General features: G+C 44.1%; 1 protein-coding gene across 1 annotated transcript in view; it reads right to left on the reverse strand.

Moving 5' to 3' along the window:
* LOC112432436 (protein NLRC3) overlaps window positions 1-13,810 on the reverse strand; it is a 3,307,575-nt gene that overhangs the window by 2,343,284 nt on the left and 950,481 nt on the right. Inside the window, exons 23-24 of the mRNA XM_076881152.1 lie at window positions 4,418-4,618; window positions 2,134-2,310 (exon numbers count right to left, since the gene is read on the reverse strand). Coding sequence (XP_076737267.1) covers window positions 2,134-2,310; window positions 4,418-4,618 — 378 coding nt within the window. The remainder of the gene's footprint in view (window positions 1-2,133; window positions 2,311-4,417; window positions 4,619-13,810) is intronic.

Raw genomic sequence — 13,810 nt, forward strand, 5'->3', positions numbered from 1 at the left:
TCTCTGACAAACCACAGCTCCACAATCTGTATAAAGAATGAAAGATGTAAGTTTATTAGACAAAGTGCTTGAAATCATTCAGTGTTTCATCATCTGTTCAGAGCTGAAGAAGGTTCAGAATGTAGAAGTTTAGAAAATGGAAACTCCAAACAGCTGAAGCCAACAGGAAGCAGCTTCAAACAAACACAACAAGAGAAAAAACTCTGAATGTTTCACATTAAAGTCGTACATTTCTCATAAAAACAGGACAAAGACTTGAAAAAGTCGTGTTTTTCCTTCCAGGAACCACATGGCTTCACTTTTAAAGGTGAAGTGTGACAGAAATGGACATATTTGAAGTCCAACACCTTTTTCCAGTCACATTATTAAAGCAGACAAACTACAAGCTCATTTTCATTCCAACAAGTCATCTTCTGACCTGGACTAACAACACTGGTCTCTATGTGCAGCTGGCTGTGAGACCAGTGCTCAGGGAGCGTCTACAAAGTGCAACACTGAAAGAACATCACACACTCATTTGCTTTCAGCACTTTCACACAAACATCTACTGTCATTATTGTCACCAAACTCTGTGGATCCTTTATTGCAAATTCAAATGGGATCAAATGGTCAGACAAAAGAGGGTTATGAGGAAATATGATGAAATGTTGTGTATTAGCAGCAACTTATTGAATCATTTTCCTCAGAAACCAAACAAAATGATTGACAAACATGTTTTTACAAACTCAGTGTTGGACTTGGATCAGCAGGATAAGCTGATGTTTAAAGGCATTTGAGTCTCGCTGTATGAGAGTCCAGTTCTTACTCAATATTTATGGATGATGTTCTTTCAGTGTTGCACTTTGTAGACGCTCCCTGAGCCTCACAGCCAGCTGCACATGGACCAGCTGACATTACCCAGCATTAGAGGCGGCTGTAAAAAATTCATGTTCCCATTTAAATGGTTTTAATTTGAATAAAACGATGTTGATTCATTCAATCCTGAATCGATGTTTCATATAAATGTATTTTGCCAGAATCTCAGGTTAAAGCTCACAAACTATTTCAACAAGCAGCAAACAGATAAAACAGTAAATGAGAGCAGCTAAACACACAAAGATGGAAACACAGAGCGTGGATCGTTCACTCGACGGCACGTACACGGACACGCCGTCGGGGCTGAAAGTGGACAGCTCACAGATCCTGAAGCTGCAGGTTTCATCTGTCTCCAACCAAAACTGAGTGAAGCAGCAGCAAAAGAAGATCCAAACTCTGCTTCACGTTTGATCAATATGCTCATGAATTCTCTCTGACTTTGGCTGTTCCTGCCTGCACAGCTCTCTCTCTCTCAGTGTACTCCAAGAACAGCTTCAAACATCTGTTTCTGCATCATTCACTGTTTATTAGCCACCAGTCTGCTGTTGTGTTCAGTGCTGTCGGCCTCTGACAGTAAAGCCTCATTTCTGCTGTTCCATGGAAACTTTTTAAAATGATGACAGATTACAAACTCTCAGCTGTGTCTGTAATCAAACCTCTGTAACTTTGCTTCACTTCAGCAGCATCAGCTCATGTTCACATGTTGCTTCATGGTTTGCTTCAGTTTTTGATCGACTGCAGAATATTTTGAAGGTTATCTGCTATAAAAAGCCAGAAGAGGAAAATCTGCTTCATGTGTTTCTGTTTGATCCTCAGTGACTTTGACACAAAGGCCTCTGCTGTGATGATCACACCTCTGATCAAGTCTCACAGTGTCACAACTGATAAATGATCAGAGTTAGAATATTTCTGACTGTCTGCTGTGTGCCGTGACCTTTGACCTGCTAAAGACAGTCAGCTGTGGATTATTCATTGTTGTGTCTGATACTTAGAACTGTGAGGAAGAAGCTACACAGTTAATCAGGGTCCCCTCTCTCTGAATCAGGAAAGGTGGGCAGGCCGCGTGTGGGCCGCGGGCCATACGTTGAGTATCACTGTTTGAAATGTGAACATTGTTCTGCTGCAGTCAATGGACTAAACCAGAGAAGAAGAAAACAGACTTTACCATGAAGATCCTCAGTGTGGATCAGTATAATATCAGCCTGATGTCTGCAGTTTAGTGTCAGCACAACTTTCACATCATATTCATCTCAGCACAACTAAAACATGCTGACTGACCTCAGAGTTTCAAGTTTACATCCTGGACTCTCCAGGAAACCACACAGATGCTTCACTCCTGGATCCTGCAGGTTGTTGTTGGAGCTCAGGTCCAGCTCTCTCAGATGGGAGGGGTTGGACTTCAGTGCTGCTGCCAGATAATCACAGCTGATCTCTGACAAACCACAGTCCATCAATCTGTATAAAGAATGAAAGATGTAAGTTTATTAGACAAAGTGCTTGAAATCATTCAGTGTTTCATCATCTGTTCAGAGCTGAAGAAGGTTCAGAATGTAGAAGTTTAGAAAATGGAAACTCCAAACAGCTGAAGCCAACAGGAAGCAGCTTCAAACAAACACAACAAGAGAAAAAACTCTGAATGTTTCACATTAAAGTCGTACATTTCTCATAAAAACAGGACAAAGACTTGAAAAAGTCGTGTTTTTCCTTCCAGGAACCACATGGCTTCACTTTTAAAGGTGAAGTGTGACAGAAATGGACATATTTGAAGTCCAACACCTTTTTCCAGTCACATTATTAAAGCAGACAAACTACAAGCTCATTTTCATTCCAACAAGTCATCTTCTGACCTGGACTAACAACACTGGTCTCTATGTGCAGCTGGCTGTGAGACCAGTGCTCAGGGAGCGTCTACAAAGTGCAACACTGAAAGAACATCACACACTCATTTGCTTCCAGCACTTTCACACAAACATCTACTGTCATTATTGTCACCAAACTCTGTGGATCCTTTATTGCAAATTCAAATGGGATCAAATGGTCAGACAAAAGAGGGTTATGAGGAAATATGATGAAATGTTGTGTATTAGCAGCAACTTATTGAATCTTTTTCCTCAGAAACCAAACAAAATGATTGACAAACATCTTTTTACAAACTCAGTGTTGGACTTGGATCAGCAGGATAAGCTGATGTTTAAAGGCATTTGAGTCTCGCTGTATGAGAGTCCAGTTCTTACTCAATATTTATGGATGATGTTCTTTCAGTGTTGCACTTTGTAGACGCTCCCTGAGCCTCACAGCCAGCTGCACATGGACCAGCTGACATTACCCAGCATTAGAGGCGGCTGTAACAAATTCATGTTCCCATTTAAATGGTTTTAATTTGAATAAAACGATGTTGATTCATTCAATCCTGAATCGATGTTTAATATAAATGTATTTTGCCAGAATCTCAGGTTAAAGCTCACAAACTATTTCAACAAGCAGCAAACAGATAAAACAGTAAATGAGAGCAGCTAAACACACAAAGATGGAAACACAGAGCGTGGATCGTTCACTCGACGGCACGTACACGGACACGCCGTCGGGGCTGAAAGTGGACAGCTCACAGATCCTGAAGCTGCAGGTTTCATCTGTCTCCAACCAAAACTGAGTGAAGCAGCAGCAAAAGAAGATCCAAACTCTGCTTCACGTTTGATCAATATGCTCATGAATTCTCTCTGACTTTGGCTGTTCCTGCCTGCACAGCTCTCTCTCTCTCAGTGTACTCCAAGAACAGCTTCAAACATCTGTTTCTGCATCATTCACTGTTTATTAGCCACCAGTCTGCTGTTGTGTTCAGTGCTGTCGGCCTCTGACAGTAAAGCCTCATTTCTGCTGTTCCATGGAAACTTTTTAAAATGATGACAGATTACAAACTCTCAGCTGTGTCTGTAATCAAACCTCTGTAACTTTGCTTCACTTCAGCAGCATCAGCTCATGTTCACATGTTGCTTCATGGTTTGCTTCAGTTTTTGATCGACTGCAGAATATTTTGAAGGTTATCTGCTATAAAAAGCCAGAAGAGGAAAATCTGCTTCATGTGTTTCTGTTTGATCCTCAGTGACTTTGACACAAAGGCCTCTGCTGTGATGATCACACCTCTGATCAAGTCTCACAGTGTCACAACTGATAAATGATCAGAGTTAGAATATTTCTGACTGTCTGCTGTGTGCCGTGACCTTTGACCTGCTAAAGACAGTCAGCTGTGGATTATTCATTGTTGTGTCTGATACTTAGAACTGTGAGGAAGAAGCTACACAGTTAATCAGGGTCCCCTCTCTCGGAATCAGGAAAGGTGGGCAGGCCGCGTGTGGGCCGCGGGCCATACGTTGAGTATCACTGTTTGAAATGTGAACATTGTTCTGCTGCAGTCAATGGACTAAACCAGAGAAGAAGAAAACAGACTTTACCATGAAGATCCTCAGTGTGGATCAGTATAATATCAGCCTGATGTCTGCAGTTTAGTGTCAGCACAACTTTCACATCATATTCATCTCAGCACAACTAAAACATGCTGACTGACCTCAGAGTTTCAAGTTTACATCCTGGACTCTCCAGGAAACCACACAGATGCTTCACTCCTGGATCCTGCAGCTTGTTGTTGTTGGTCGAAAACCAGGAGTAGTCATTACTCAGGTCCAGCACTCTCAGATGGGAGGGGTTGGACTTCAGTGCTGCTGCCAGATAATCACAGCTGATCTCTGACAAACCACAGCTCCACAATCTGTATAAAGAATGAAAGATGTAAGTTTATTAGACAAAGTGCTTGAAATCATTCAGTGTTTCATCATCTGTTCTGAGCTGAAGAAGGTTCAGAATGTAGAAGTTTAGAAAATGGAAACTCCAAACAGCTGAAGCCAACAGGAAGCAGCTTCAAACAAACACAACAAGAGAAAAAACTCTGAATGTTTCACATTAAAGTCGTACATTTCTAACAAGAGTGTTTTAAAGACAGAGTCACTGATGATCATCTTCTGCCCAGTAAAACTTTGGTTTTCCCCATGTGAGTGTTAATGATGCACAAAGACTGTGATTGCAAAGAGGGAGCGAGGAGGATGACAGAGAGATGGTACAGGAGCATCAAGAACCCGGCGACGAAATGAGCAGAAGGACTTTGGAGCCTGTTGGATTGAAGCTTTCACAGAGACGTGTTTGACTGGACACCACCAGGACAGACTTTTAATCCCAGGATTTGGATGAGCTTTCTGTCTTTATGGTCACAAATGATGCTGTAACTCTGTGACTGCCCTGGAACTGTCAGCAGTGTGGTTACGTCCTTTTGACCTGAGTTTCCACAGCTCTTATAACAGCAGTGTACATTCAGACTGAGACACGCTTCAGTCTGTATGGACCTGTTTCTGTAGCTGCCACCATCATTCTATATGTTTGTACATCAGCTTATCAAATCCTGTCTGCTGTCTTCATTTATTACTCTTCACCTGCTTCACTGTCACTGTGTGGGCGGAGCTGCCTGAGCCCCACCCACACAGACACAGTTCCTCTCTGGAGCTAAACTTCTGCTTCATCTCCGCCTCTTTTCTTCATCCTCCACCTCTCTTTTCTCTTCTTCGGTGTTCTGCAGCCACGGAGCCTCACAGCCGTTAGCACGCCCATACCTGAGCAGCTAGCATTACCCAGCATGCCGTGCAGCAGTGTCAGTTTGTAAATGTGCAAGAATTCCTGCTCCAAACTGTTTCACAGAGTGCTGTGTGCCGTGACCTTTGACCTGCTAAAGACAGTCAGCTGTGGATTATTCATTGTTGTGTCTGATACTTAGAACTGTGAGGAAGAAGCTACACAGTTAATCAGGGTCCCCTCTCTCTGAATCAGGAAAGGTGGGCAGGCCGCGTGTGGGCTGTGGGCCATACGTTGAGTATCACTGTTTGAAATGTGAACATTGTTCTGCTGCAGTCAATGGACTAAACCAGAGAAGAAGAAAACAGACTTTACCATGAAGATCCTCAGTGTGGATCAGTATAATATCAGCCTGATGTCTGCAGTTTAGTGTCAGCACAACTTTCACATCATATTCATCTCAGCACAACTAAAACATGCTGACTGACCCCAGAGTTTCAAATCGACATCGTGGACTCTCCAGGAAACCACACAGATGCTTCACTCCTGAACCCTTCAGGTTGCTGTAGGTTCCACTCAGGTCCACCTCTGTGGGATACGAGGGGTTGGACTTCAGTGCTGCTGCCAGATAATCAAGGCCAATATCTGACAAACCACAGACACTGTATAAAGAATGAAAGATGTAAGTTTATTAGACAAAGTGCTTGAAATCATTCAGTGTTTCATCATCTGTTCAGAGCTGAAGAAGGTTCAGAATGTAGAAGTTTAGAAAATGGAAACTCCAAACAGCTGAAGCCAACAGGAAGCAGCTTCAAACAAACACAACAAGAGAAAAAACTCTGAATGTTTCACATTAAAGTCGAACATTTCTAACAAGAGTATTTTAAAGACAGAGTCACTGATGATCATCTTCTGCCCAGTAAAACTTTGGTTTTCCTCATGTGAGTGTTAATGATGCACAAAGACTGTGAGTGCAAAGAGGGAGCGAGGAGGATGACAGAGAGATGGTACAGGAGCATCAAGAACATTAAAGTCTGGCGATTAAATGCCTCACTCCTAAATGACTGGCAGTTTTGTGAGTTCATACACACTGAACTAAATACTTACTTGGAGTTGAACACAACTCCGAAAATATCGCCTTTAACTCTCTGGGATTGCACCAAGGCATACATTAGAGGTCGCATAATATAATTTGCAAGTGCCAGGAAGAAAAGAAAAGAGGCTAGGCGGTGTGAATTGGAGGCCAAAATAAAACACCTAGAGCAACAACACAAAAAAGCACAGACAGCCAATTTGCTTTCCGATCTTAAAATGTTACGTAGTGAGCTTAATAGTTTAATGAACGAGAAAATTGAGGGCAATTTAAGATTCACTAAACAAAAGTACTATGAACAGGGTAGTAGGGCAAGTAGATTGCTGGCAATAAGACTCAGGAAACAGCAAACTTGTAATATGGTCCAAAAGTTGAAGTCAGATCAAACCCTAATTACTAAACCAAATCAAATTGCAAGTTGCTTTGCCAATTTTTTCGAGTCATTATATAAAAATTCAGATACATGTAAAGATAACAATACACTATCTGATTTCTTAGAAAAGATCAATTTAAAAACACTGCCAGAGTCTGTAGCAAAGGAGTTAGATGAACCAATTCGACAACAAGAAATTTTACAGGTGATTTCAAACCTTAAAACTAAAAACAGTCCTGGCCCTGATGGTTTTATTAACAAATTCTATAAAAAAACTTAAGGACAAAGTCGCACCCTTATTACTGAAAGCTTACCACTGCGCTCTGGAGACTGGGACTATGGTGCCGTCCTGGAACGATGCTACAATTGTCGTAATCCATAAAGAGGGCAAGGACCCCACAAACTGTCAATCATACAGGCCAATCTCATTACTTAATACTGATTTGCGCATTCTCACCACGATTTTAGCCAAAAGAGTTAGTAAAATTATTACACAGGTTATAAATCCAGATCAAACGGGGTTCATTGCAGGAAGGCACCATGGGGACAATGTTCGTAGATTGTTGAACTTAATGTCCTTGTACAAGACCAAACAAGAAGAAACAATGATTCTGTCTCTTGATGCGCAAAAAGCATTCGACAGGGTTTCCTGGCAGTACTTGGGCCAAACACTTGAAAGATTCAAATTTGGGCCAAACTTAATTAAGAGGATACAGATTCTTTATTCCAACCCAATGGCGGCTGTACGGGTAAATGGAACAATATCAGCCAGATTTCCACTGGAACGTGGGTGTAGACAAGGATGCTCACTGTCGCCCCTGCTGTTCGATATAAGTATTGAGCCTCTGGCGCAGTTGATTAAAGCCCATCAAAGCCCTCCTCAACAACAAGAAGAGGGCTTTCAGAGGGGGCAATAAAGAGGAGGTGAGGAAGGTCCAGGTGTTACTAAAGGACAAGATCAGAGAGGCTAAGGACAATTACAGAAGGAAGCTGGAGTGGAAACTCCAGCAGAACAGCATGAGAGAGGTGTGGAGGGGCATGAAGACCATCACTGGATTCAGGCCAACCAACAGCAGGGGAGCTGAGGGAGGTGAGAATAGAGCCAACGAGTTGAATCTGTTTTTCTGTTTTTTTGGGGGGGGGTTTTGCCTGTCCCGTTTGGCTCTTTTGCCATCAGAATTGTTGTCTAAAGGCAAAGAAAGATGCCCAACGGATTTACTTTACCAAATTGACCATCCCAGCCTTGCCGTAATGGTCCATTTGATTCACCTTTTATTGTTTATTTTATTTTCACTTACTGAATACGGGACAGACTTGACTGGGGGAAAGAAGGGGAGAAAGAAAGAGGGAAAGAGAAACAGCTGAGAAGAGGGACGGGGGAGAAGGGCAAAAAACAAAAACCAACAGAATGGGCAGAAAAAAAAATGCATATATCAATCACCTGGATCACCTGTTGAGAAAGAAAAAAGAGAACAAGCAGAAGAAAACAAGAGTAATAGAATAAACAACATCACAATGATATATGGGAATATGACAGTAAATACTAAATATTAAACATTATTGTGCAGCACATAAGATCAACAGAACACAGTGTGCTTTGAGGTAGGAGCCAAAAAGGGTGTAGTTTGTGGGTGTGATCACCCGTGTGTACACCTGTGAGCATGGACGCGCTTGTTTTTAAAAGGTTCCTTCATGTAATGATCTGCTAGAGGGTGTGGGGGGGGCCACAGCCCCATCCTCCAGGGCATGAAGCAGGTATGGAGGAGATCAAAACTCCAGACATCCAGAGGCCCCCAGAACACAAGAGACCAAGGAAGACCAACAGAGGGGCAGCCGCGCCACTGTCCCAGAAAGAGCTGAGGAGAGTCCCAGATGAGGGCTCACCCAGCAGCCGCGGAGCAGAAGCCAGGGGGGGTTGCAGTGACGCGCCCGTGAGCTCCGCCGGCAGCCAGCTGTGCCTGAGTGACCGAGCCCCAGGCCGAGAGGTCGGGGGCACCCCACCTCCGAAGTGGCCCGAGCGAGCCCCAAGCTCCAGGCCCCGATAAGCGGCCGCCAAAGAGTGAGCCGGTGTGTACCTTGACGCCCACCCCCGGACACAAAGAACCACCAACGCGAATCTGTTTTTCAATAGATTCGACACCACAGTGTCTGCTCACACCCCCACAACCTCACCTGTAGTCAGTCTGGAATCCAGAGCCACACCACTGCGCCAGCCTCTCTCTTCACATGGCGCTGTTGCCTCCTGTGAGATTCCTGACACCCCTCCCCCACCCATCACCTTCACTCAATACCAGGTTGAGATGCAAATGAGGAGACTTCACTCAGGCAAGTCTGCTGGACCAGACGGAGTGAGTCCCCTTGTCCTCAAGACCTGTGCCCCCCAGCTGTGTGGAGTCTTTCATAAACTGTTTATGCTGAGTCTGAGTTTGCAGAGGGTCCCAGTGATGTGGAAGACATCATGCCTCGTCCCTGTACCAAAGACGCCACGTCCCAGTGGCCCCCAGGATTACAGGCCCGTGGCACTGACCTCCCACATCATGAAGACCCTGGAAAGGCTCATCCTGGACCAGCTGCGACCCATAGTAAGACCACATCTGGATCCCCTTCAGTTCGCTTATCAGCCTCGTCTCGGAACTGAGGACGCCATCATCTACCTGCTCAATCGTATCTACACCCATCTGGACCAGCCGGCGAACACTGTGAGGGTCATGTTTTTTGACTTTTCTAGTGCTTTCAACACCATCAGGCCGACCCTCCTGGGCGATAAGTTAGCAGCAATGCAGGTGGATGCTTCTCTGGTGTCCTGGATTGTTGATTACCTGACAGGAAGACCACAATATGTACGTCTCCCACAGTGTGTGTCTGACAAGGTAATCAGCAACACAGGGGCACCACAGGGGACTGTCCTCTCCCCCTTCCTCTTCACCCTCTACACCACAGACTTCAGCCACTGCACAGAGACCTGCCATCTTCAGAAGTTTTCTGATGACTCTGCGGTGGTTGGATGTATCAGCAGGGATGATGAGACAGAGTACCGGGCTGTGGTCGACTCCTTTGTCACGTGGTGTGAGCAGAATCATCTGCAGCTCAACGTGGCAAAGACCAAGGAACTGATCGTGGACTTCAGGAAGACCAGGAAACACTTGACCCCTGTTTCAATCCAGGGGGACAGTGCTGACATTGTGGAGGACTATAAATACCTTGGAGTACACATTGACAATAAACTGGACTGGGCTAAAAACACCACAGCACTTTACAGGAAGGGCCAGAGTCGTCTCTATTTTTTGAGGCGACTGAGGTCCTTCAACATCTGCCAGAAAATGCTGAGGATTTTCTATGAGTCTGTTGTGGCCAGTGCGATCCTCTATGCTGTTGCATGCTGGGGGAGCAGGCTGAGGGTAGCAGATGCCAACAGACTTAATAAACTAATCCGTAAGGCCAGTAATGCTGTGGGGATGGAGCTGGACTCCCTCAAGGTGGTGTCGGAGAGGCGGATGCTGTCCAAGATAAAGACAATGTTGGATAACACCTCCCACCCACTCCATGACATGCTGGTCAGTCACAGGAGCACGTTCAGTGAGAGACTGAGATTACCGAAAAGCACCACTGAACGACACAGGAAATCTTTCCTGCCTGTGGCTCCCTGTACAACGTATCCACTTAACACACTGTTTACTGCTACAACTACACGTTTCTTTTCCAGCTATTTATTAATGAGTGACTTATATATATATATATATATATATATATATATATATATATATATATATATATATATATATATATATATATATGTATTAGGGGTGCAACGATATTCGTATCGATATTGAACCGTTCGATACAGTGCTTTCGGTTCGGTACACATATGTATCGAACAATACAAAATTTGTAATTTATTTTATCAACTTTCTTTCTGACGATGCTGTCTGCGTTGAGCGCTCAGTGAATCTGCGTTTGACTACTCCGCCTAGGCTGCACTTGTCGAGCGCAGATCCACTGAGCGCTCAACACAGACAGCATCGTCAGAAGGAAGAGCGCAGGGCAAGCTAGCGAGACAGAAGTTAAGCTCTCCTTGCAACATGGCAAATTGAACCTCCCCCACCCTCATTCAGATCTGGCGTTTGGAATTATTTTGGTTTTCATGTGACGTATGACCCTGAAGGTAAGTGCGTCATGGAGCTAGTGTGTTAGCGCAGTTAGCTCGTTAACGTGTTGGCCGTCTAGCCCGATGCACGGGGCGATCAGGGGTAGCTCGTTAAAGGAGATTTGCCGTGTTGTGGCGTTAAGGTCATTTCAACGAGATTAACCTGAAAGCACTAGTGGGAACACAACGAATATGACTGCACATTTACTCCGACATCATCCTAGTGCAAAGACAAGTGGAAGCAGACAAAAACAACAAGCACGCATGCTACAAACTTTACCAGAGTCATTTAGACAGCCGTTAGCACATGATTCTCCTTATGGGGACCTGATATGTTTAATATGCTGCTGAGAATATAGCCCAGAAGAAGCGTATAGTATAGCTTTTATTTTGGAAAGAGACATTTCTCTGTAATAAACTCTCTTTTCCAAAGATGAGTGATTCCTCAGTCAGATACAGGGCTCGCAATATCGCTAGCCCGACGTCCTGAGGCTAGCAATTTTTCCAGTCGGGCTACCAAAATCTATCTCTTCCCTGCCCGTCGGGCTATTGTAGGAAGGAAAAATATATGTCAATGCTTTTGCATTCTTTCGGAAATGTAGCTGGGTAATTATGTCATTGGCATTGTTTTTTGCTTTCACTTTGCAATCGCGCGAACTGTGTGTAGAGAGCGACAGCACTGATTGGTGAGTGGTGATAATTTGTGCACCAATTCCTCTGACATCGTCTTATTAATCGTTAGCTTACTATGCAAACATGACAAGTGAAATCTCCCGCAGCTTAAACATGTGAGAGGTTGATCGCGCAGAGAATCGCTGAGTGTTATGTGAGTGCGTGTGTAAAAGCAGCAGGATATATATTTTAGTTCTGCTGAGCCAAATAAGACAGGTCAGGGTGAAGAAGTGACAGCCAAAGAAAAGCTTACCACAAAACGGAGAAGTTATGACAAATCAGACTATAAGGCAAAAAGAAAGTGCAGCTTTATGGTTTCATGGACAAAATAATTTCTGTGGCTGCAATATGATGAGCTATATACAGTGGGGCAAAAAAGTATTTAGTCAGCCACCGATTGTGCAAGTTCCCCCACTTAAAATGATGACAGAGGTCAGTAATTTGCACCAGAGGTACACTTCAACTGTGAGAGACAGAATGTGAAAAAAAAATCCATGAATCCACATGATAGGATTTGTAAAGAATTTATTCGTAAATCAGGGTGGAAAATAAGTATTTGGTCAATAACAAAAATATAACTCAATACTTTGTAACATAACCTTTGTTGGCAATAACAGAGGTCAAACGTTTACTATAGGTCTTTACCAGGTTTGCACACACAGTAGCTGGTATTTTGGCCCATTCCTCCATGCAGATCTTCTCGAGAGCAGTGATGTTTTGGGGCTGTCGCCGAGCAACACGGACTTTCAACTCCCGCCACAGATTTTCTATGGGGTTGAGGTCTGGAGACTGGCTAGGCCACTCCAGGACTTTCAAATGCTTCTTACGGAGCCACTCCTTTGTTGCCCAGGCGGTGTGTTTTGGATCATTGTCATGTTGGAAGACCCAGCCTCGTTTCATCTTCAAAGTTTTCACTGATGGAAGGAGGTTTTGGCTCAAAATCTCACGATACATGGCCCCATTCATTCTGTCCTTAACACGGATCAGTCGTCCTGTCCCCTTGGCAGAAAAACAGCCCCATAGCATGATGTTTCCACCCCCATGCTTCACAGTAGGTATGGTGTTCTTGGGATGCAACTCAGTATTCTTCTTCCTCCAAACACGACGAGTTGAGTTTATACCAAAAAGTTCTACTTTGGTTTCATCTGACCACATGACATTCTCCCAATCCTCTGCTGTATCATCCATGTGCTCTCTGGCAAACTTCAGACGGGCCTGGACATGCACTGGCTTCAGCAGCGGAACACGTCTGGCACTGCGGGATTTGATTCCCTGCCGTTGTAGTGTGTTACTGATGGTGACCTTTGTTACTTTGGTCCCAGCTCTCTGCAGGTCATTCACCAGGTCCCCCCGTGTGGTTCTGGGATCTTTGCTCACCGTTCTCATGATCATTTTGACCCCACGGGATGAGATCTTGCGTGGAGCCCCAGATCGAGGGAGATTATCAGTGGTCTTGTATGTCTTCCATTTTCTGATGATTGCTCCCACAGTTGATTTTTTCACACCAAGCTGCTTGCCTATTGTAGATTCACTCTTCCCAGTCTGGTGCAGGTCTACAATACTTTTCCTGGTGTCCTTCGAAAGCTCTTTGGTCTTGGCCATGGCGGAGTTTGGAGTCTGACTGTTTGAGGCTGTGGACAGGTGTCTTTTATACAGATGATGAGTTCAAACAGGTGCCATTCATACAGGTAACGAGTGGGGGACAGAAAAGCTTCTTACAGAAGACGTTACAGGTCTGTGAGAGCCAGAGATTTTCCTTGTTTGAGGTGACCAAATACTTATTTTCCACCCTAATTTACGAATAAATTCTTTACAAATCCTACCATGTGAATTCATGGATTTTTTTTTCACATTCTGTCTCTCACAGTTGAAGTGTACCTCTGGTGCAAATTACTGACCTCTGTCATCATTTTAAGTGGGGGAACTTGCACAATCGGTGGCTGACTAAATACTTTTTTGCCCCACTGTAACCAGGGCTGCACATAAGTGGTCCCCTGGTGCGCATTCGCTGTCAAAATAAAAAACACGCACAAGGGTTAGGGTTAAATTTAAAAACTGT

Source organism: Maylandia zebra, unplaced genomic scaffold (assembly GCF_041146795.1).
Source record: "Maylandia zebra isolate NMK-2024a unplaced genomic scaffold, Mzebra_GT3a scaffold03, whole genome shotgun sequence".
Lineage (NCBI taxonomy): Eukaryota > Metazoa > Chordata > Actinopteri > Cichliformes > Cichlidae > Maylandia > Maylandia zebra.